General features: G+C 37.1%; 1 protein-coding gene across 7 annotated transcripts in view; it reads left to right on the forward strand.

The window, feature by feature from the left end:
- Positions 1-55: 55 nt before the first annotated feature.
- LOC113973726 (protein fantom-like) overlaps positions 56-24,300 on the forward strand; it is a 47,958-nt gene continuing 23,713 nt past the window's right edge. For 3 of the 7 annotated variants that reach the window (XR_003536331.1, XM_027696204.1, XM_027696207.1), the window contains exons 1-15: positions 56-174; positions 2,993-3,133; positions 3,938-4,082; positions 7,181-7,479; positions 8,921-9,020; positions 10,196-10,339; positions 11,817-11,922; positions 13,870-14,016; positions 15,311-15,384; positions 16,708-16,847; positions 19,330-19,436; positions 19,646-19,702; positions 20,556-20,735; positions 21,393-21,510; positions 23,274-23,726. Coding sequence is in view for 5 of the 7 variants with exons in the window: in XM_027696204.1 (XP_027552005.1) it covers positions 3,049-3,133; positions 3,938-4,082; positions 7,181-7,479; positions 8,921-9,020; positions 10,196-10,339; positions 11,817-11,922; positions 13,870-14,016; positions 15,311-15,384; positions 16,708-16,847; positions 19,330-19,436; positions 19,646-19,702; positions 20,556-20,735; positions 21,393-21,510; positions 23,274-23,726 (2,155 nt within the window). In the remaining 2 variants the exon portion in view is untranslated. Of the gene's footprint in view, positions 175-1,828; positions 3,134-3,937; positions 4,083-7,180; positions 7,480-8,920; positions 9,021-10,195; positions 10,340-11,816; positions 11,923-13,869; positions 14,017-15,310; positions 15,385-16,707; positions 16,848-19,329; positions 19,437-19,645; positions 19,703-20,555; positions 20,736-21,392; positions 21,511-23,273; positions 23,727-24,300 lie in introns of those variants that run through there. The other 4 variants (XR_003536332.1, XM_027696206.1, XM_027696205.1 and 1 more) reach the window with 3 other exon arrangements.

Here is a 24,300-nt window from a genome sequence, read left to right on the forward strand (position 1 = left end):
CGGCTCCCGGCGGGCTGTGGGCCCGAACCGCGGGGCCCGGCCCGAACCACGGCTGCCGGGGGGCTTTGGGCCCGAACCGCGACTCCCGAGGGGCAGCGGGCGCCGGGCCCGACCCGCGGCTGCCGTTGTTCCCGCCGGCAGTTGCCGAGGCAGCACCGAGGACGCGCCGGGCCGGTGAGTGCGGGGGAGCTGCTCCTCCTGCGGGCTGGAGCTGCTCAGGGGAATGTGGCGCTGGGCTGTGCCCGGCCGGGCAGCCGGCCTGCGGCGTCGCTCCCGAAGAGGTGGCGTCAGACCCGCGGGGCTCCTCGCTGGCATCTCGGTGAAAAGACCGAGTGCCTCACGGCTTTAATCAAAATAGCCCCGAGAGGCTGCCTTGGTTGCAGCTTTGTACGTAGAAAGGCCGCTGGGCTCAAGCGGGAGTTGTGTTCCTGTGCCCGAGGAAGGTCCCTGCCCAGACTGGGACCAGTGCTCGGATCCAGCCTAAAACCAGTGCTCAGACCCTGCCCAGACTGGGACCAGTGCTGAGATCCAGCCTAAAACCAGTGCTCAGACCCTGCCCAGACTGGGACTAGTGCTCAGATCCAGCCTAAAACCAATGCTCAGACCCTGCCCAGACTGGGACCACTCCTCACGAGGCGAACACTGCCTTCCCTCCCTGCTCCTTCCAGTCGTGTCTTTGTCAGAACTGGCGGAGCTGAACAAAAGTTTGGAAGGCACTTGTAAAATATATTAAAGGCAAGACAAGGTTGTTTTGATTTTTCTGTGTTGTAGTAGGACTTACAGGTCTGAGAGGTGTTTCTCCCCTCAGTCTACAGCAGAATGTTGTGATCTTGTTTCCTAGTATCTTCTCTCTTTTTTTCCCATCCACCTCCCAAAACTCACAACACTACAGCAGATAATGTTTGAAAGATGATATGTGAAAGTTTATATGTGTGAATACTCCTTCCAAGTAATAAATGAGATCATGTGAAAGTTTGTATGTGTGAATACTCCTTCCAAGTAATAAATGAGATTATTTTAGATGACAAGCCAAATAGAGTAAATGTTTATCTTTGAAGGAGTCAATAGAGAGAGAATGTAGGCTGGAAATACTTTGTGATAGGCCAAGGTAGACAGGTGGTTTCTCCTCCTTTTTTTTCCTTTTCTTTTTTTCTTCTTCCTTCTGTCAGAGAAGTGGGACAGGATTTTGTGAGAAAAGCATCATCTTAGCCGTGTCCGAGACTCAGGAAATTCTAAATCCATATTGAAACAATTAAATGTCACATTTTTTAAGATTTCATTAGAAACTGTCGTAAGCAGTTTTTTGTCAGATGCTGGTGGTGATAGAACCAGTTTTTTAAGTAGTGCAGTATATAAGAAAGGTAAGGTTTCTTTAACTTCAGTAACTACATGTAAAATTCTTACTTATACCTGATTAAAGTTCTTATAGCTTAATCCTAGAGATATGAAATTTTTCCCTCTCTTCATATATGAAGTTCTTTTCTCTAATTTTTGATTAACAAGTGCTGAAGTGACTGTAAGGTAATCTTTCTTGGAAATAAAACCTGGTTTAAGTTTTTAAGGTTCAGCATGACGTGAACCTGGCAAGATATAAATACAAATTTATCTCTCTTGCTTTATTATGCTTTCTCTTATTTGAGGTACAAGCATATGTTGTTTTGGCTTTGTTTTTAAATGAATGGATTTCTTTGATACTGAAGAGAACAGCCACAGCAAAGTTTCTTAAACAAGTAGGAAATAGTGAAAACTATGTTTGCCTGTGCCTGTTATTGTGCTGGTGTTTTTGAATATAGATCAGTTCAGGCATTTCAATGGTCATGACAAGGAAGCATTTGTTCCACAGTAAAGAAAAATGGGTTCAGGTTTTTATGAACAGTTAAAGCTGGAAATAATACTAAATTTTAGTGAAAAGAATTGAAAGCAAGACTGACTTGTTGGAAACTAAACTTCCATTAATAACCTTTTTGTTCCTTTTGGACAGAGCCCTAAGGACACTTGTTTATGACAGAAGAAAGGCATTGCTCTAGCAGCAGTTTTGACTATGATAAAATTAACAGATATTTCATGGAATGTCTGTGTAGCTTCTGTCCACTGGTGCAGGTCTTTAGTAACATCACTGTTAATTTCCCAATATGTTCCTAGATATTTTTCAATTCCCCAAGGGTTTGTATCACCTCAAGAGTGTAACAATAGTGGGGGGAAAAGGCTGTCCAAAGGACTTTATGTTTCTCCTTATCTTGCTGTTTCAGCATTACTTGAATCTCTGGCCAGCAACTAATTTTCTGCACTGGAAGACAAGAAGGAAACAGCAGTTGTTAACAAGTATCTTCATATATTACTCTGAAACAAATATAGTACTTCCTCACATTAATACTTTCTTAATCTCACTTTGTCATGTGACTAAACTTTCTGCTGCCTCAAGAAAGAAATGTCTTGGTATTTATGAGAATCGTTCATAGGAGTGTCTCTATCTTAAAAAGTAGTTTCTCTAATGACAATGATTGCAAGAAGATTAAGAGAATGGCAGGCATGGAAATGACTCCATAACCCCCAGTACCTTGGTTTCAGAGTCCCACTGAAAATGTGGAAGATGGCATTAGTTACCCCCAGTTGATGCCTCAAGCTTTGACCTGTCTTAAAATGAATAAATAGTTAAAAAAACCCTCCAAACCCCAAACAAAAAACCAAAAGAAATCTCCACAGGTTCTCCTCCCCCATCTATTTGGAAATGTGGCCTTAGCCCAAAGATTTCTGAAGACAACAATTATAATTCTGCATTTACAACTGGAGCTATTGTGTAACAAAAAAGCTGTGTTTTGTACATGGATTAAAGCTAGCATAACGTGAAACTTCAAAGTTTAGATTGTCCTCTGAGCAATCCAGTTGAGATAGAAGCATTTATAGTAATGTAGGAGTTTGTTATTTCAGTGAATCTGTCATTACTTTTGTCATTGTTTTATAGGATGTATTGTAGTTCATTCTGGTCTCACAGTTTAAATTGCAGATGGAGAATTATGTCATTTGAATTTTGTTCCTGGTAGATAAGCCATGCCTGTCTCAGCTGATGAAACTGGGGGGGACCCAGCTATGGGAGATACAGGTCAAACTCCAGCTGGAACTGAAGGACTACAAGGTTTGTACCAGATGCTACTTATTGCAGTTACAGACTTGGATCAGTGGCTTCTTTAGTGTCTTTCTAAAAGTGTTTTTGATGTTCCCACTCGCAAAATGAAGTTCAAATACCATTCGAAATCTCAGTTAAATTCTGAAAGGTGCTGTGACCTATTCTGTGTTATAAGAGAGGAGCTGCTGTGAGATGCTAAAACCTGGAAAACTCATTGAGCTACAACATTCATCCTTCCAAAAGGAAAGAGAACTTTTTTGCTGAATTAAGGTCAAGGCCAGATCTATTTAAAAAAATTGGAACCGAAAGTACCACGCAATTCTTATGTGTTACTCAGCTGCTGTTAGAATAGAACTACTGGACTTATTTTCAGAATTATGAGTTAATCCTTTCAAACTTCAAGAGACTGTGTTGACTTTGAAACAGATTTGAAAGCATCTTCATTGTAATGCTAATTTTATTTTTAAAGTAGTATGTTTGATTGTACTTGGTTGCTTGCTAAATTGTTACCTTTGCATTGTCTTGTAGAAAATTTTTAAAAATTTTTTGGTTTGGGTTTTTGGGGTTTTTTTTGTTTAGTTTGCTGCATCATTTGAACTCTTTTTTTTTCTAGTCTTTAAGAGGAAGGAAAAAGGAAGTGATTAACATGCCAATAAATCTGAAAAAATTATCAGACCGACGGAAGTGTAAAATATCGAATTACTTGAAAATTTTCATTAATTTTTTTTTCAGTATTTCAAAGTGAGATAGGCTTTGAATTACGTGTTGTTGAATGTATTGAGGGTAATTTAAAGTTGCCTTGTTTTGGGGTAGAATCATCAACTGCCCAGAATGTGAAAGCTCGACAAGCTGTGTCACGGATCAGTCGAGAGGAACTGGAAGACAGATTTCTTCGGATAAGCGACGACCACATCCTACTCAAGCAGCATGCAAACAAGCAGGAGGAAAAAATTAAAAGGTAGGGGGTTTGGTAGTTTTATTTTAAACTTTTTTTGCCCCTCAAAACATTATCAACGTATTAAAAGTCATGCTGATTTCTCTCAGGGCACTTTCTAATGCCACAGTAAAAGTCACGCGTTGGAATCCATTTCTGTCTTGATTTCTGGTTGTCTCTGAGTATGTGAGATGCTTTTTGCAGTGGAGCCTGTTAGATCTCCATGTACAGAGGTACAGTGCTACCTACTACTTTAGGGTTGGCACTTTGGGTTCCCAGCTCTGCTGGCAAAGCACAAATATAACAGGTGTTCTGGGAATTGAAGAAGAGGCTATAGAAACCTAATGATTTATCAAGAGTTTTATTCCAGAATCAAAATGACCTATACAGAGAGATTCTGCTCCTTTTTTTGTCCCTGTGTGTTTTTTGAAGAAGCTGACTAGCATCTGGCCTTTTATCATTGAGTGAGCACCAAAATGGCAGAACATGGGTAGAGCCCTTCCCAAATCTTCGTTCGCGAAGCCTGGCCATGAATGAATGGAATGAATGAATGAATGAGCACCAAAATATTTTATAATCAGCTCTCCTTTATTCAGCATAATAGATAACTCCAATGAAAAAGCCCCAGGTAGCATGGGGAGCACAGTACCCAGTGTGCCCAAACATACACGAGCAACTTTAGGCTGATTATTGAACTTAGTGTGTTAAGATTTGTGTTCTAATCTTTGCCAGCACTTACTGTGCTGGCAAACGGATCTGGACTCTGCACAACTGTTTGTGGTATTACTGTGTCACAGGAGGGCTGATCACTCCCAAAAACCCACTTTTCCTGTGTGTTCCCATTGTGCTAATTGCTAATCAAGTCTTGCTGCATGTGATCAGACTTCTCACCAGAAGCCAACAAATTCATCAGAGGGCAGCTGAAATTATTGCCTCTGTACATGAGACTGTTTCATACTTTGTTAAAGTCCAAAATATTCTTCCCTTTTGGCTCAGTATTCAGTGAGCCAGGATCCAGTAGACCAGCATGACATAATTTCCATCTTTTCTGTTAGACTGTTGTCAGATAGAAGATGATAGAGCAAATTAATTGTTTCCTTAATTCAAATGGCTGTTCCTCTGTTTCTGTGCACAGCAACATGGGACATACCACTCCATATCCACTTAGGTGGATGCAGTCATCATCCACTTAGGTAAAATTACACATAATGTCCAAATTGGTATCCCAAGGCACAGAAAATAAAAAATACAGAGTGTTTGTCTAGATTGTCAGAGAAAAATCTAAAGCTAAATCTAAAGCTAAATTTCTTCCCTAGCGTCCCTCGTGCCAAAACCCTTGTAACTAGAAGTTTGGAATGAATTTCTAGTAGAATTACATTGAAAAAAACCCCAAATAAACAAAAAACCTGCTTACAGGCAAGTAACATTCTGTGACATCCTAAAGTTATTACGGATGTTTTTGGTTTCACTTTTGTTCTTTCAAGAAGAAGCTTCTGTGCACAAGTATCCAAAAATCTAACAAGCCCCTTTAGACAAATTAAGTGTGTCCTTATTTTCACTTTTTTTTCTGGGCTTTCAAAAATAGATTCCCTATAAACTAGATACAGGTCTGGATGATAAATGGCCAATTTTGTAAAGTCTTGAACTTGTCTGTCTCATCAAAGCCACCTTTCTCCTTTTGTCCTTTTAAAGATAGATGGGAACCATACCCTCTGTATCTGGTTATATTCTTCAGCTAACTGTTCCTTCTCTGAAGCACATTGGTCATATTTACCCAGAATAAAATTGAGTATGGTAATGACAACTATTAAGTCTCTTTTTACAGAGTACCTTCTTAAATATCTGCACTTAAAACATTTAAGCACTTTAGATATGAAATATATAATTAAATCCTAAAATACTGGAAATTATGTATCACTGGAATGTTGCATATTATTATCATTCTTTCGATAGTTGAATATTTTGTGGAACTGTAGCTTTAATAGTTTGCCTCATAACATCCAAAGTCTGTAACTTTACTTAACAGCATGCAGAGGTTCTAATAGAAGATCATGTGTTAAAATTAAGCAGCCTGTGGAGCAAATATGCTTCCTTCCTTTACTAACCTTAAATTAGAAGCTTTACGAAACTGTTATTTGTCAGTTATAGTGGGTTGACCTTTGCCTGATGCCGGGTGCCCACCAAGCCACTCTGTCACTCCCCAGCCAGACAGAGGAGAGAGAATAAGATGGAAAACAACTTGTGGGTTGAGATCAGGCACTTTACTAAAGCAAAAGCCAAAGTTTGTGCACCCACAAGCAAAGAGGAAAATAACAAGGTTTATTCTCTACTTCCCATCAGCAGCGATGTCCGGCCACTTCCCGGGAAGCAGGAATTCAACATGCAGAGCAGTTGCTCCAGAAGGCAAACATTGTAAAAAACAAATGCCCCCACTTCCTCCTCCTTTCCTTAGCTTTTATATCTGAGCTGCTGTTCCGTGGTCTGGAATATCCCTTTGGTCAGTTTGGGTCAGCTGGCCTGGTTGTGTGCCCTCGATTGGTGGGGGAGCAATGTTACAGTGCTGATGCTGTGCCAGCCCTGCTCAGTAGGGGCCAAAACACTGGTGTGTTATCAACACCTTTCTAACTCCCAAAGCAAAGCACAGCACTGTGAGGGCTGCTCTGGGGAAATGAACCCCAGCTCAGCCACCAATACAGCTATAAAGTGTCACCAGACGTGGTGCCCACGGTGGTGACAGGGTGTAGGAGTGGTAAGTTGCATAGAAAATAGTTATTTAAAGGATTTGAACAATCAGAAGTTGTTTACACTGTTTAAAAAATTGTTATTATTAATCCAACAGAGGAAACATCCTTTCTATATCACTCACATTAGATCACATACATGCCTCCCAGGCCCACTTACAGAAGGGAACGCTGTGGCAGATAAAGCAGCAATAAAGCACATTGCTGCACAGTGGTTTCAGTTATCTTCAAAGAGTTCTTCACAGGCAGTAATAGTTATATCAAAACCTGGCTTTATTATTCTGTGATGAAGTCTTCACAGTGATTACGTTTCTTTCAACAGAATGCTTTTTATGCTGAGTTTTCACATTCTTTTTCATGTTTTTTGATGTTTTTCCCCAGAATGACCACCAAATTAATGCGGCTTGTTAATGATAAAAGAAAATCTGATCAGGTTGGTGGTGGGCCCAGGCGGCTGGGTCAGGCTCTGGAGCTGGAGGAGACGATTGAGCATTTGCAAGAAAGAGTTCGTGAGCTCGAGAAACAAAACGAGAACCTGCGCAACAAACTCATTTCAACCAAACAGCAGCTGCAGATCCAAGGCCACAGGCCTTGTCCCTACGGCCACGTTCAATCTCGTGTCAACACCGGGCTCAAAAAAGGGAATGAGGCTTCTGGCACCCCAGAGCACGCAAAGAAAGGTATCATTCACATTCAGCAAAAACAGGGAGCCCTCAGATTGCTCTGGGAAACCCTGAGTCTGAATCTCAACACATCTTCAGGGCAGATCAGAAAATCCGCGGAGCAATTATCCAAAAATAAAAACGCCCGGGAAAATTCGGGAAAGTTTGGCTCTGTAAGGTGTGAGGAGACAGGGAAACTCTACAAATAAATAAATATAGAATCATAGAATCATAGAATAGGTTGGGTTGGAAAAGACCTCCAAGATCATCAAGTCCAACCCCTGATCCAACTCCAATTACTATATCATGGCACTAAGGGCCACGTCCAATCTCTTTTTAAAAACCTCCAGGGATGGTGAATCCACCACCTCTCTGGGTATCTATATCTGCTTTGTGTTTGGCTGATTTAAAAATACCAAGGAAAGCTCATCTGAAAGTCCTAGTCAGGTATGAATTTTCAGTAAATACTCTCTGGTTTCTCATTACTTTCTTTGTTGAGTGTAAGAAATGCCTTGATTTGAACAAAAGTAAATAAAAATATCTGTAGTCTAGGCATATATACACGCACATATATATGTATATCACAATTACCAGTACCTTAAAATAATCCTTTCTTTATTGAGTGCAAGAAATGCCTTGATTTGAACAACAGTAAATAAAAATATATATAGTCTAGGCATATATACACGCACATATATATGTATATCACAATTACCAATACCTTAAAATAATACTTAGAGACCAAAATTCAAATTAGATCAAGTTAACACAAATGCAAAGTAGGTCATTTTTTTCAGGTGTTTGGGGAACTGATGGTCTCATTGTACATTGAACCTAAATAACTCCATTTTGGGGACTGAGGGATGGCAGCCTTAATGCTGTGTTTGAAATGTAATGCATATTTTGGTCCCACCTCAAAACTTTATTTCTTCTTGCTGAAAAAAAAGAAGTAGAAAAATTTGTAGAAACCATTGCTTTTGCAATTCTTCCTTAGGTAATTTCTGACTTTTCTTCTTCACTAGGGGCTTAGGATGCTTCTAAAGAACAGAAGAAAATTATTTGCACTGCTGCTAAAAATGGCCCTTTAGTTGCCTGTCTGGGTGAATGACTCTTGTGATTTTGCAAAGAAAATGCTGACAAAAAACGATTACAATTCCATGTTCCTGCTTAATAATATTGATATTGTTCTTCTGAGAAGACACCATCTCTGCTTTCTGACTTTGAAAGTAAAAATCTTCTAAAAAGCCCTCTCAGGACATGTTTTTAGCACTTAACACTATGCTGTATCACCCAGAGTTCAAATTTTACAGCAGCTGTGTTGTAGATACTCTGTTTCTTTTCATGTGAATTTGAGGTAAAAATACTTTTTATGACATCTAAAACAGAAGTTGCAAGTTGCTGGTTTGTTAAATGCTTTTTCATGCAACGTGACAAAAATTTATCTTTTCTTTGTTTTCAGGAATGAGACTTCAGAATCTAGAAGTGAGATCATCTGACCTCGTGCTCCCAAAATATGGACAGAGTCTGCTTGAGGATTCAAGGGCTGAAATAAGAAATTTGTATGATTTTCATATTACTTATTTTTTGTCACTATTATTCTTAAAACTTAGGGTTTTCTTGAAGAGGAAAAAAATACATCTTTTCAGAAGTTTTCGCTTCAGAAAATAAACTGAAATAATCAGAAAATAAACAGAAATAAACAGAAATAAACTGGATCTGATAACAATAACAAGGCAGAAATGTTTTCTGCTAAGGAACACGGAGGGTCAGGGGTTTACAATGCAAAATGAAAGGCATAGTATGGGATAGTTATGTAAAATGATTTTGGTTCACTTTTGCATTTTGAAAGTTGGTTTGTAATCCAACTGCACCTTTTAACTGAAAATAAACCCTTATAACATCCCTGATACAGGGTTTACATGAGTAGATAGGTGTTATATAGGCTGGACAAAAGGTAGTTAACATCTAATTTAAAGATACTGGGGTCTGATTAGAACATTTTTCTTCTCTAAAGTATATGTTTTGAAATCTGGTTTTCCAAAAGCTATTTTAGTATGTTTCTTTATTTCCATAATGATTTAGCTAAATTGGATTTAAGACATAATTTGTAAATGCTATATTTTCAATAAATGGGCAAGCTAAGTATAGAAATATATGAATTAATGTGCAGTCATATTTTGTGCTTGGAGTTGTGTAAACACAAAGATTTACTGGGATCATAGGAAATCATTGTACAGAAACGTTTTCATAAATTATTTTTTAAATTGCATTTACTGCATAAATTCCACTGTTTAAGACACATCTTTTGATTTTTTTTTTGGTGTAAATTTACCTATCTCAGAATAAAAGCTTAAAAATTACTTTAACTGCTCCATCCATTGAAGATCTCATAATCTTTTGATAGCTAGTCATGGTGGTTTGCTTTTCAGAAAACACTTGGTACTAACAGATTAGAAGGAAGATAATTCTGATATAGAGTATAAGACACCATGGACAGTGTTTTCAGCCAGGTTCTGCTAAACATTGTTCAGTCCACATAAACATTTATTTTGAGAGTTTGCGTTGTATTTTCATAGTAATTTAAACTCTTAAGCCTCTGCTGTGATGCGTGTGATTAAGAAATAAAAATTTTGCCCAACATTAAAAATTTTAACTCTCTTGAGTACTCATTTAAATTTTTTTCTTTTCCTAAATACTTACCTGGTTTTGGAATGTAAGATGTTTGTACTTGCAGGGAGACCGTGATTGACTCCCAAAGGAAACACATAGAGGAACTAGAACATGCCAGAGAGATTCTTGTGAGTCAACTGAGGAGGAAAGAAAAGGAGATTGAAGACTCTCTCCAACGGCTGAAAGAGCAAGGCACAGCAAGCCAAAGGTGTTGTGAAAACTGGGAAGTTCCATGATGGAAGCATTAGAAGAGCTGTGTCATAATGTTTATACAGAGCTGTGGAAATTACTACTAAATTACTATAAAGGAATATGTGCTTTATCCATTTTTTCCCTTTAGTGAAACTAAGTCGCCCAATAGCCATGGATACTTCTAAGCAAGGAGATAGTTACAATGAGAAGTTATAATTTTTTTTCATAAATAAACAAGTTCATAATTACCATGTTAGAGAATTCATTTCCAGCTGATACAGATTCAATTGAAGTTCAAGTCATAAAATTTTAATCACCCATTGTTCCTTCACTATTAATTCTTATAAAATTTTAGGTGTAGGCTCATATGGGCAATTTAATGTTCACTAATACTCATTAAGAATTTGGAGTCTACAAATAGTAGAAAAATATTGGCCCTACTGTTGCTGAAACCATTGGGATAAATCAAACTCTCCAACACTATTTTTTAGGATTAGAAAGTGGCATTACTTTATTCACAGTGCTGAGTGCAGGGGGTCTCTCCAACTACAGGCACACACACATTCAAAACTTTATCAGTATTTATACATTTTTAGCAAACAAAGAAATTAACCTTCATTGGTTATAGATGATATTATTCTCTTCACTAATTAGTGTTATGTCTTCTAATAGTTATTGGTTTCTCGCTTCTCATGCTAATTAGTCCACATTTTCATCCTTTTTATTATCTTTTTCCCAACTACTGTCTTTGTTAGTTTCTTCTTTATCTTCTGGTTTCTTCAGAGGGCTATAAGTTGTGCATTCTTTGTGTCCAATTTTCAGCAATACTTCTCTCCCCCAGGGTTTGTTCACTGAAGCATCTGAGGGTTGGTTTAGCAAAACTTAAAGTTTCAGTGATTTTTCTGAAGCTGTTCTAACAATAGCAGTCTGTGGAAAAAAAAAAACCTTTGTTATGTGCTGGCTAAAGTGAAAAATGACACTGCTTATATTTAATACACTGCTTATGATTAATAAAAACAAATAATTAAGAAGTTAATTATTATTTATTAATCTTAGAATTGTAAGAACAGGGATATTAAGTGATTTTCATGTAGTTAAGACCTACACCTACAGGTTGTTTGAATACCAGCCTTAAGGTGTTCTAGTATAAATTGCTAAGGTGTGTTTTCTTAAGGGTGTTTGATAGGTGGAAACTGTGAATGCAAAATGGTGTTCTACTGGCACCAAATACTTTGGATGGTGGGAAAGAAGTGAATGGAAAACAAATAATCTCTTTAGGTGTGGGATTGTTTTCTCTTCCTGTCATATACAGTTCTATACAATAAGCAAAGATGTAGATGTATTGACTGAAGTTGCTGTGTCATCATTGGGTAGAATGTTTATTTCCCTAAATTCTGTAGTATGGTTTATAGAAGGAGAAATTAATTTGGGTATTACACACTAAATCTTCTTCCATATGTGTTCTCATGATGCATTTCTTTTTAATTTTGAAGGCTAAACATTCAGGACAATGTAGAAATGATCAAGGTCCGTAAACAGCTGGTTGAGAAAAGCAATGCTCTTTCAGCTATGGAAGGAAAATTTCTCCAGCTTCAAGAGGTATTTGCAATTTGATCAGTAACATTCCTATACTCTTGTCACATTAATTTGCTAAATGGAAAAACAGATTATACACAATTCTTGGCAATAGTGAGTACATGAAAGCGAACCACATCTTACATTGCACTCAAGCTACTCCAAATGAAGTAGAGATTTTTAGTCTTAATTTCTCTTTTTCAGAAGGGTCTAGCAGGTCTTAGTGATTTTATCTGCAAAGTCATCTCAAGCAGATTATGAAGAGTGACCTGGGTTGCCATTAGAGATTCCTGATCATTTAAAGAGAGAACTTTGACTTAAATGTACTGATTTACCAAAAAGAGGTACCAGACCCCTCTCACTTTATCAGTCTTTGATAAAGTTGGGGAGGTTTGGCTCTTTTGTTCTCACGTTAGGATTTAGCTTCCGTTCATATGTTCCTGGAAATTATTTTAAAGTGGAAAATTGTGGGATAGCCTAAAACAATACAAAAGACTCTTGGAACGAGATTTGTGCTTTGCTTCCCTTGCTTTGGGAAGGCTTTGGCTGGCTGAAAGTTTCTGATATTGTGTTGTTGTTTGTTCTGTTTTGTTCTTTATATTCTTAGTAAAGAACTGTTATGCCTTTTTTCTGCATTTTTTGCCTGAACTCCTCTTAATTTCAAATTTATAATAATTTGGAGGGAGGGATCTTCTTTCTGTTCCAGGAATGTTCCCCTCTTCCTTGGCAAACATTATCTTTAAGACAGAAAGGAAGAAATATGGAGAGATATGAGAAGAGTGTAAAAACATGGCTTTTAGGGTGTCATTTTTTAAGTTATTTAAATACAGTTCACAGATACAGAACAGAGCAAGAGGAGCCCTGAGGGAAGACTTCAAAAGTTATGAGTAATAATTTATGAGTAAAAATTTATGAGTAACTTCATTAACTCTCTGAAATAAGATTGACTGCTAATATTATTTATTCTCTATGACATTTTTCTTACTGAGAAATGAGATATAAAAGGCTGAAGGTGAAGTTAGTGATTGCTTTTTCGTGGTTTTCTTTTTCTTTTCCAGTCTATTCAGGCTGCATATGAACATAAATAATTTGTACAGGATTCACACTCAGCTTCTCTGTTTAACTACTTTGTAGGAATATATATGGAAAAAATGCAGTTCACTTCTTTCTGTCTACAATCATTAATCATTAGGCTGTACTCACATATGTATTTGGCATAAATTCTCAGTCTTGTTATTAATCAGCAGGTTAGCCTTTGGACTGTTTTGTCTCAAGTCATAATTTGAATGTGATTTACACTGACATTTTTAATGAATGAGGATTTATTAAAGGATTGTGGAATGTAGGCAGTATAATATTACCTAATATTCTGCAAATAGAGGCTCTATCAGCATTAAAATTGGTTAAATATGCCTTAGTATAATCCATTGAGGTAAACAAAAATGTAAAGGAAATTAGAAGTCCCTTGTTAAAGTACTGCTGGGAGGGGAACAGAACTGAGTGCATTAGGGTTATGAAACAGTTATATATGTACTGGTGTGTGTATATTTATATATATGCAAGGATTGATATATATATAAATATAAGGGTTAAGAGAGCTGTGGCGAGCTTTGTGATTAACATAGCTGTGGTCAACATTAGTTTTTGTTTGCTACTGCAGTGTTCTTTGGTCAGCATGTCCAACCAATTCAGCAAAACCTTCAAATTGTTTAACAGATGTATTTCTTGGTCATTTTTGTCTTGACTGAACTGAGAGTTTAATGTTCATGAGAGCAACAAGAACAGCACCATGTCCTGACCATGAGTGATAAAAGTGGCTTTCAGTTCCTTTCAGGAATGTCTCCTGCTGACCACATTTAGAACATGTGATCAATACTGCCCCCATTGGAATATGGGAATATGGGAACATTCTACTAGGTGTGATTTATTTTTATCCTGTATATTCCTTCCTTCCTTCCTTCCTTCTCATAGAACCTAAAGAATTTGAGGACCAACCACGACGCTTTATTAGCAAAAGGTGATGAACTGAATGCACAGCTTAAAGAGGAAAGGTTAAAGTGCTTCCATCTTCAAAAAGAATTGCAATCAGTAACTATTTCAAACAGGAGGACAGAAGAGGTGAGACTGTGTTCAAGAGAGCTCAAATCTGCTTTAGGTAGTACATATAGATAATGGAAAAGTTAATGATGGGATACTTTTTAATTTCAGAAATGTGAATAGACCATTCAAGCACATTTAGAAGATTGACCTCAAAATATATATACTTGTATCCCATTAAAAAGAAAAAACAGTGGCTGCTGCTTGCATGTTATAGAATTGTGAACAACACCTGATCCCTGTGTCACATAATCACTGCATCTAGACAGTATTTGAGGTTAAACCATAGGATTTTGTGTCAATTCTGATACTGAGCAAGTGTGTTGTTAACTGAAAAAAAGTCATACTTGATCTATTGAAAATGTATTGCTACTTTATTAGTATTCTTTCAACCTGATTTAATTAGAATAGTAATTAAATGTAGTATTACATCTGATTTAGCAGTTCAAATCAGTCACTTCTATCACTTTGTCTAGAGGCTCTCAGAAAGTATTGTCATCACTAACAGTCATCCAGATTTAGGGCTGAAAATCAAGTGGTTTATTCCTCATTCTCTTCAAAATATGAAGAGTAAGAGTCTACAAGCTTACTTGTTTTTTCTTACATTTTGTGGCAACTTAAATTCAGTTTCACATATTTTAAATGTATTTTACATGAACCAAGTTTTCCAACATTATCTTATAGATATTTCCTCCAAACCTTTAAACTATTGTAATGCATATTGGTATCTTCCTGGTTCAGGTGCCTCACAGCTTTAAAATCATATCCTGCTTTAGTGAGTATTTTGAAAGCAAGGATGTGTTGTTTCTATAATGGCAGTAAAAAATATTAATTATACAAAAGTCATACAGTAGCTAATACTAATAGTCACAAAAATGGAAATTTAAAAAAGTAATGCCATAGATTTTTATATTATTTTACATGAGAGAGAATACGATTAGATACTGTTCCACTGCAACAGTCTCAGCTTCACATAAACAACATGATAAAGACTGTTTGGGCCAAATGTGAATCCATGTGGTGTTATTTTGAAGCTTCTGAGAGACTGATGTGGCCCCTGAGGTTGGCTCCGTTGGATATAGAACAGTGCTAATACCCCCAGGGTGGTGGGTTTGATGCTCCAATGAGCCCTTCACTTCAAGAGTTGGACTTGATGGTCCTTGTGGGGCCCTTCCAGCTCAGAATATTCTGTGATTCTGATTCTGTGGAAAAAGAACAAATAATAGCCTGACAATGCATACAAATTATTAACTATTTGTCTTCACACGTTCATTGTAATTCCCTTTTGTGCTGAAATGATCCTTCTTCATTTTAGTTACAGGAAAGAATAAATTATCTAGAAAAAGAGAATGAACTCTTGAAGGAAAACTATGATAAGCTGCATAATAGGTAAGTTATGGGTTTTGTATATAAAAAACTAGATTCCTGTCCTGTTGAATAGGTCTTCATACACTGTGCTGGAATGTGCATCTGCATGTTGAGTGTGCACACGTGTAAATATGTTCATGCTCCAGTTTGTCATCTCAGTAAGTGTCTTTGGAACCTTCTGTGGTGCTCTGTCTGTATTTCATCTGTGCTGTTTAACATGGACCAACTTTTTCTAATACTCTTGAAGTAGTAGGTTGCTACTTGGAAAAAATGTAATTAAAAATAAGCGAGACTCGCTTTATTTTGAACATAAATGCAAGAAGTTCTTTATTATTTCTAATAATTTTCTTTAGGGTTATTATTGAAAGAATACATCTAGGTAGGCATATATTCCATTAGGGTTGTTTTGGCTTTTGGGATTGTTTGTTTTTAATTTTGGTTTGTTGTTTTTTTTTTTAACAAAGGGATGTTTGAACATTTTGTATGTTCTTCCAGCACTTCTCAGTGAACATACATGAAGTCTGATGTTTGACAGCTTCTCCAATGTTTATTTTTGAGAGGTGGTTAGTTTGTTTTGGTAATAGCTACCATTTCACTGCTATTGGTAAAGAAAAGAAGTCATTCTAGTCCATTGCCACAAACATATTAAAATGATCTTCAAATAAACTTTTACTGTAAAACTATGTGATTTTTTTACACTTAAAGAGGTTTAGAAAATAAGACACGTCCTAGAGCTAAGAACTGCCTCAGAAAGCAGGTAAAATACTTGAAGTCTTTTCTCATATCAAAATTATTTCTCCTTTAAAAGTGTTTGGCTTGTCAGTGTGATGTCTGTCAAAAAAGTATCAATGACTAAACACAATGTGAGTGATATCAAATCTTGTTTATAGTATTCTTACAATATTTGTTACACTTCTTGTACTGTCTGTGATGAAATTAAAAGTTAAGGTAGTAAAAAACTGAGTACAAATAAAACATTTTTTTACTTATAACAGTTGTATAATCACAATATTTAGTTTTTTTATAGCGGTAGTTGATGAGTTGTCTCTCACTTAAGTTAATTGTGGATTTCTCCAAAGTTTGATCATGTTATAAATATTTCTGATGATCATTTTTTTTCTCCTCTATCATTATGGAGAAAAATTACTCTTGCTAACAAATCAACTTACAGCCTTTCCATTCTTTATAAATCACGGTGAGATAACTTAAGAAGATGTTTGACTAGATGAATTTAAATATGCTTCTGTTATAATAATCTACAATATTGCTTTTCTTTTACATAAAATGACCTGCCTTTTCATATACTCCCATTTCAATGTTGATTCATGCTCCATGTTTTATCAGTGTCTTCAGCCTGCCCTTTGACCAGCAATGGAAATCAAAGGAGCAGCAACTGAAACTGCAGATTGCTAAACTAGAGACGGCTATCAAATCTGATTTAGCAGACAAAAATGAAATCCTTGACAAGATTAAAGTAGAAAGAGGTATGTTTCTGAAAAATATATTGTTTTCTGAAGATGTGAGACTGGAGTTGAGGTATACTGCCCAGAAAAGTGTAGTTTCTGTTTCAAAGCTGCCTTTTAAGTGTACATTTGCTCAATGTGAGTATGTTATGACTATTTATTAAATACAAAAATTGACCCAATGCATATTATGTGCTGAATGAGGCTCATATAATTTCAGCTGTATTCATTCTTCATCTGTTTGGTTAATAATTACTCTTTATTCAGTATTTCTTCTCTCCTCTGCGTTCTTACAGAAAAGAGGCTCATCTGACAGCCTCTCTCAAATTATAAACCACTTTTCTGTTTACTGTACAAAGTTACATGAAGCCTATATAGGCCCCTGGTGATGTTTAATTGTCTTTTAATTTTATTAATTCAGAATTTTTTAATATTTTCAGTACTAATACTAATTTTTATTTACAGCTTTGTACATTTACAATAACACAGTTTTCTTATAATCTACTTGAACAGATTATTTCATGTGTTTTTCCCATGCTGTAGGACAAGTTCTAGTGAATATTTGTAAGACCTTGTGATCTTTTCTTTTTTTAATCTCAACACTGTGATATACTGTAGCAATATCAGGTTTACAAAAGAAGAGCACAGGCAGGAATTGAAAATATTTAGTTTAGAGTTGATTCTTCACATGTGTATTTTCAAAAGGTGTCTTTTTGTGAACAGCCTAATGGAATGAAGTGGGACAATTTGTTGTGACTAATTCTTCTCATGATTATGGTTTGAGTTCAGCATGTTCTTACCCTTTTTTGTACACATTTTTAATATTCACACTTGCTGCTCAAGACACTAATTTCAAAACTGTGAAGGCTATATAGAAAGCAAACCAGCTTTTCTTCAAATTGGGACAATTTCAATGACTTGTTGAACCAGTGTGGGCCACGCTGTCAACAGCACAACTCCATCTGCCTTAGCACTGTCCATGCTGCCTCTCCTGATTCTCAACAGCCTGTTCACAATTTTGAAGTTAGTTTTGAGTTAGTTTTAGTTTTTGAGCAGCAAGTGTGAATGAACATTAGAAATGTGTACAAAAACTGGAGTTCATGTTAGAAAAAGAGTGGACTGAGCTTGTTGCTGTTATCAGAAAATCCATGGTGAGACTGAATTACTTGAGGAGGGATATCTTGTCTCCTTATCCCTGGAAAAAGTGCCAGTTTATGGCACTTTTATATTTTATATTACAGGGAAAAGAAACATTATCAACATAAGGGGCCTTTTCTCTCAGTGGGAGATCTCCAAACAGAGACAGATCTTTCAGGTTTGTTATTTAGGAGAATCTAGAAGACTCAACTGCTATCTTCTCTTTCCATTCACAAGGCTTATTTTAATTGTTCTCTTGTTTTGTTTAGCTCTTAGTGTTTCTAATTACATTTTCTTCTCAACTGCACAAATGCATTGCATTTTCCTCAATAACTGTACAGAATTAAAACCTCACTATGGTGATTATGTGTCTGAATTGAAGGTGACTCTAGTGAAGAATCCTCACATGTGTCAAGCTACTGAGTATAAGAGCAATGGCATCACACGTGATTCATTTTTAGTAAAGATGTCACTCAACATATAAGCACTGGAAAATTAAAACAAACTTGATGTCAATTTTTGAAACATTTCAAGACCCTTGAGACAGGCATCTCAGCCTCCTGTTTCCAGATGAATTCAAATTCATTCATTTTGACAAAGAATTTTATATCCTCTCTGTTTCCCTCTTCCCTTCCTCCCCCACAACAGAAAGCTGTACTTAGTCAGGCATACCTCTCAATTTAGAAATACAAAAAGTGTAGATTTTTGACACTGTAAGTTCCCTTTTTTTAATCCTTACATGTATGAGATGTATCAAAGAGGAATAGTTTTCTGTTCCTGTCTGTGTGATTGTTAATACCAAAGTGTGATGTTTTAGGAATGGTATTCCTCAATTTAGTGTTCCCACCGAAACCATCCAAGCCATGTGCTGCTGGCTCCCCTTTCCCCCTTCCACCTCCCTTGAGGTGGCTGGAGAGGAGAACTGGAGGCATAAAAGGCAAAGATCAGCAGTTGAGATAAGAACCCTTTACTGGAAGCAGCAATGAGATAAGAAAACAAACAGTAACAACAACAATATTAATAACGGGGTACAGGAGGTCAATGATTCCCACGTGTGCTCCCCACAAAGGACCCCCATGTCCTGGAAGAAACCACCTTCCTCTGTCCCCAGCAGTGACACGAGGTGGGACAGAATAACTTCAGGTGGGACAGAATAACTTCAGTGTCCTGGCCATGCACCTCCTGCCCTCTGCAAAAATTAACCCTGTCTTGGCCGGAACCAGGACACAAAGATTTCCTTATACAAAGTACGTTGGTTTCTGCATTTTGAAATTAATTTTTCATGCATATATTAATATGAAAAAAGCCAGTTTAATTTTTTTAACTATGTTGAATTAAGCTTAATATTTTCTTCTTCCATATCAAGACCAAAAGGAAAAGCTGATGCAAGACAACAAGGACCTGCAGTTATGCTACCTGGAACAAAAGCAGCAACTAGATGATCTGAAAAATCAAGTAAAGTTTTTGACCAAGGTGAACTCTATTTCTGTTTAGAATACAAGAGAAAAAAAAACCCTCTATGTTTTATGCATAGTGCGAATACTTCCTGAAAATAAAAGAATGCAGAAATATAAGTGTTTGTTTATTCATGCTATCAAGCAAAGTGTCATGTCTAGTGAGAATGTATCTTGTTACTTGAATGTATTTCTTTGATTCACATCTGATGACATCTTTCCCTTAAGTTTCAGGAAAGTGATGTTGATGTGGCAGAACTCAATGAAGCTCTCTTGCTTATAAAGGTAATTTACAAAGCATAAGCATATAAGGAACTAAATGATCTGTAGGATCCCTTCCAATGCAAACCATTCTAGGAGTCTACATATTTTCCATTAATTTTATTATTTTAAATCAGATTCACAACCATTTGTCTCAGTTAAATGACTTATCATGCCATCTTGTTCTTCCTATAATGTTTATTAAAAACAATTTTGTTTACTAATTCTGTAATTTATCTGAGCATGGAAGTTCTAATGTGTGACACAGCAATGCTGAGCAACTTCTCTCTGTTTATTGAAACAGAAAACCAAAAATACTCAGAAAACTTGCAGCAAGTTTCCACTGAGTGACTTACATTTTATTTTCTTGAGGAGGTGTTTACTGTAAATATAATCTTTTTCTGCAACAGAAATGCAAATGATAATTATATAATGATAATGAAAAAAAGAAAGGAAAAAACCCACTGAAAAAATCCAGATGAAAATTAAAACCTCAGCATTAATAACAGAAGTAATGTAGACTTGAGAAGAATAATTCAGATTTTATACATTCACTGAAGCAGGATTATTAATTATATAAAAGGCAAATATATTAACAAGTTCATATTTTCATTGGATAGACAGGAGTGATTGCTTCTGAATAGCTGATGTGTTTAATTGGTGCCTGGGAATCATGAGATTACATTGCTTAATACAATCCTTTCCAGTCTACCTCGTTCCTATTTTTGTGTTATCACCTGCTCAAAATTTATTATAAAGTTCTGCTGACTGTCTTGTTTCACCCCAAGTATCTCCCAGTGTTGCATTTAGTCAGGCACAAATACGTCCAAACCTTTTGCAGAAGTTTGTTCTAGTAATTGTTTTTAACTTGCTCCAGGATCGAAAGCAGCAGAAGAATGGGGACTCTCTGTTTTTGGAAAAACCAGAAGATGATATCCATAAAGATTCAGAACACTCCATGAGGGAGCTGCAATTAACACATGCAGAAACAGTGCAAGAACTTGAAAAGACAAGGAATATGTTAATTATGCAGCACAAAATTAGCAAAGATTACCAGGTACTAAACTCTGCTTACAGTGGAAAATAACCTGATAACAGCGTTTTAACATTTGTAGCTTTGACACTTGCAATAATTAAGACTTGCAAATTCAGCAAGCAACAAAGCCAACCTGTGCACAGGGAACCAAACATAAAATTTGCTGTTGTTGAAAGTATTGTTTAAAAAAACCCTGAGGTCCAAATGAATAGAATTGTGGTCTTTTAACTCCTCCTGTTCAGAGCCCTCAAGCTGTGCTTTCTTGGCATTATCTCTGAGCTCTTACCAGCTCTTCACAGGTAAGATAGTAAGTGTGCTTATCTAATAAACTTCCCTTTCTGCAGCACTCTGCTTTCACTCTCTTCTGTTGGATTATTGCAGATCATATTTTGACTTCTCATTCAATTACTTTAAGTTTAAAATAACAGAATTGTTAAAGAAACTGTTAGGAACATTGTCCTGAAAGAACAGCTACTCTGTTTTTCTTAATAATGTGCTTAGATTTTGCTGAAATTAGAACTGATTGCTGCATTGATGTATTAAAAACTGCTGCATTTTTGTGTGCTGTAAATGTTTTTTCCTTGAATCTAATTCTATTTTAATTTGTTGCCAAAAGCATTTGCAGTATCAGTGCAGACAGGCCTCAAAAGTCATTTTTACATAATTTTTTTTTTTCAGACTGAAGTAGAAACAATGACTAAAAAGATGGAAAGGACACAGAAAGACTACGAGTTAAAACTGGAACAGTATTCCCACCTTCTTGATATTAGAGCTGCACGTATCAGAAAACTAGAAGGTATCTTTATTGGACTCAGTGATCCTGATGGGTCCCTTCCAACTCAGCATATTATATGATTCTTCTCTAATTTATTTTTTTTTATATTTTATCTCTTGCAAATTACTGTTGTAAATCTGTTCTTCGCTTGAAACACTTTTCCATTCCTAAAACTGGTAGAAAGGTTAGTTCTTTCATGGAAAATTATCTGTGTACTATTTTATTGACTTCAATGACAGTTACTAATCGAACAAAATCCAACAAAGCAGATTATGCTGCAGCTATTGCTGAATAAGAATAAAATTACCCAACTTTATTTTTTTAAGTAAATCATACGTTTATGGACAAACTTTCGTTTTGCAGTCCTGTCATTACAGAATCACTTTGTGTTGCTAAAAACCCTAAAGTCATGTTATAATAGACTGACATGTTATTTCAACAGGATGCATTTCAAATAGTTTTTTAATGACTTCACTGTGTAAAAGGTGCATAAGAAGCCTGAAATAGAAAATCTTACAAACCCCGATGTTGTAACAATTTTCACGTTTTGTCTTCCAAGTTGCATCCCCTGCCTCATGGTTTATGTCCTAGGTCTGTAAGCATGTATTTTGATTTCATAGAATCATAGAATAGTGGAATAGCTTGGATTGGGACTGATCTTGAACACCTTCCACTGGACCAGGCTGCTCAGAGCCCTCTCTGGCCTCCGTTAGCCACATGTTAACCACTGACCACCTGAAGCTGGGCAACATGGAAAGGGTTTTGCTGAGAGTTCTACCCACTCAAGATTTAACAGATGTTAAAAGTCAGATCTATTATTTCTTTCCCTACAAAAACATGCATCTTAAATCTCTGGTACATTTGCCTAGTGATACTTATTTTGAACAGTGCATCAAACTTCTGAATTCTTGCTTTTTAACTCCCTTATAATCTGATAATAACTGTTAGGGGCCTGTGTCTGTTTTTATGTATACTGGAGCAGGTGCACTGAGAAATACTCTTGATTGTTGTCAGTCTTCTCAGTGAGCATTAGATGTATGATTTAAAGTGTGATTTCTTCTTTTTGGTAGTGCCTTTAAGAAAGTAACATTGTTCATAGAATTGAGTTAGGCTTTTATCCTTTCTACTCAGTCATTAATTATATATTATCAGGAACAGTGTGGCCAACAGGTCCAAGGAAGTGATTCTTGCCCTGGACTCAGCACTGGTGAGGCCACCCCTGGAGTGCTGTGTCCAGCTCTGGGCCCTCAGCTCAGGAAGGACATTGAGGGGCTGGAGCAGGTCCAGAGAAGAGCAACAAGGCTGGGGAAGGGACTCAAGCACAAGTGGTGTGAGGAGAGGCTGAGGGAGCTGGGGCTGTTCAGCCTGGAGAAGAGGAGGCTCAGGGGAGACCTCCTCACTCTCTACAACTCCCTGACAGGAGGGGGGAGCCAGGTGGGGGTTGGTCTCTTTTCCCAGGCAACTCTCAGCAAAACAAGAGGGCTGGGTCTCAAGTTGTGCCAGGGGAAGTTTAGGTTGGATATTAGAAAGAATTTCTTTCCAGAGAGGGTGATCAGCCATTGGAATGGGCTGCCCAGGGAAGTGGTGGATTCTCTGTCCCTGGAGGTGTTTAAGGTGAGACTGGATGTGGCAGCAGTGCCATGGGCTGGGAACCACGGTGGTGGTGGATCAAGGGTTGGACCTGATGATCTTGGAGGTCCCTTCCGACCCAGCTGATTCTATGATTCTAATATTTGATTTTTAAAAAAGACAGTCATATTATAGCTCTATTTTATCTGTTGCAGCCCAACTAAGAGATATTGTCTATGATGCAAAAGCACCTAAGTCCAGACCAGAAATATCGCCAGGTGATCCCATGGATGGATTTGTTGAAACCATTCATTTAGAGAAAGGAGAGAACCTTTTTGAAATTCATATCAGCAAAGTGACCTTCTCTCCTGAAGCCCTGCACGCCTTTGGTGACCAGGAACCTGCAACTTTCTGTACTTATGCATTCTATGACTTTGAACTTCAGATAAGCCCAGTAGTCCGTGGAGGTGCCCCATCATATGACTTCACTTCTCAGTACCTGGTGCAGGCTGATGACACCTTCTGTCACTACATCCAGCAAAACAGCATCACCCTGGAGCTTCACCGCGCCTACGGCGTCGATTATGAAACGGTCGCTGCCTGTCAGCTCAACTTCCAGGAAATCTTGGAGAAAAACGGGAAGATCTACAGCACAGCCAATTTAGTTGGTAATTAAAATGGCACAGAGTGTTCTGTTTGATACCGTGTTGTAAGTGGAAGCGATGTGTATTTGGCCAAAAATTGAATTTGCGTATTACTATTTCAGGAGGAAAAAAAACACCCCAGGTTTATACAGAATGCTGCTCTCTGTTGGGTGTGCAGCATGTTCTGGTGGTTCTACCAGCAGCTGTGGGAAAGCTTGGACAGGTGCAACTTTGCCCATAATGGCTTAGGGTAAAAAGGGGAAAAAAACCAACCAGGAGGGACCCCCACTTCACCCGTATCAAGTATCAGGCCCAAATGTCATCAATATATCCTCTTACTCCTTATCAATAAATAAAGGAAGAAACAGTGTAATTTAAACTGGTAGGACAAAGGTCTTCATATAATAGTTGTAAAGCATCAAAAAGGTGCAAAGTCTGGAGATTATGGTTAATAATATTTCATATATTATATGAATAATCTGTGGGGATGTTGGTTTACATTTTGTGCCTTATTTTAGGCACATTTATGTGCATAATTTAAAAATAATTTTAAGATATCCTGGACAAGACACTCTTAAGAAGTATTGAATGTTCTGTG

Source organism: Neopelma chrysocephalum, unplaced genomic scaffold (assembly GCF_003984885.1).
Source record: "Neopelma chrysocephalum unplaced genomic scaffold, ASM398488v2 Primary Assembly neopelma1_105, whole genome shotgun sequence".
Lineage (NCBI taxonomy): Eukaryota > Metazoa > Chordata > Aves > Passeriformes > Pipridae > Neopelma > Neopelma chrysocephalum.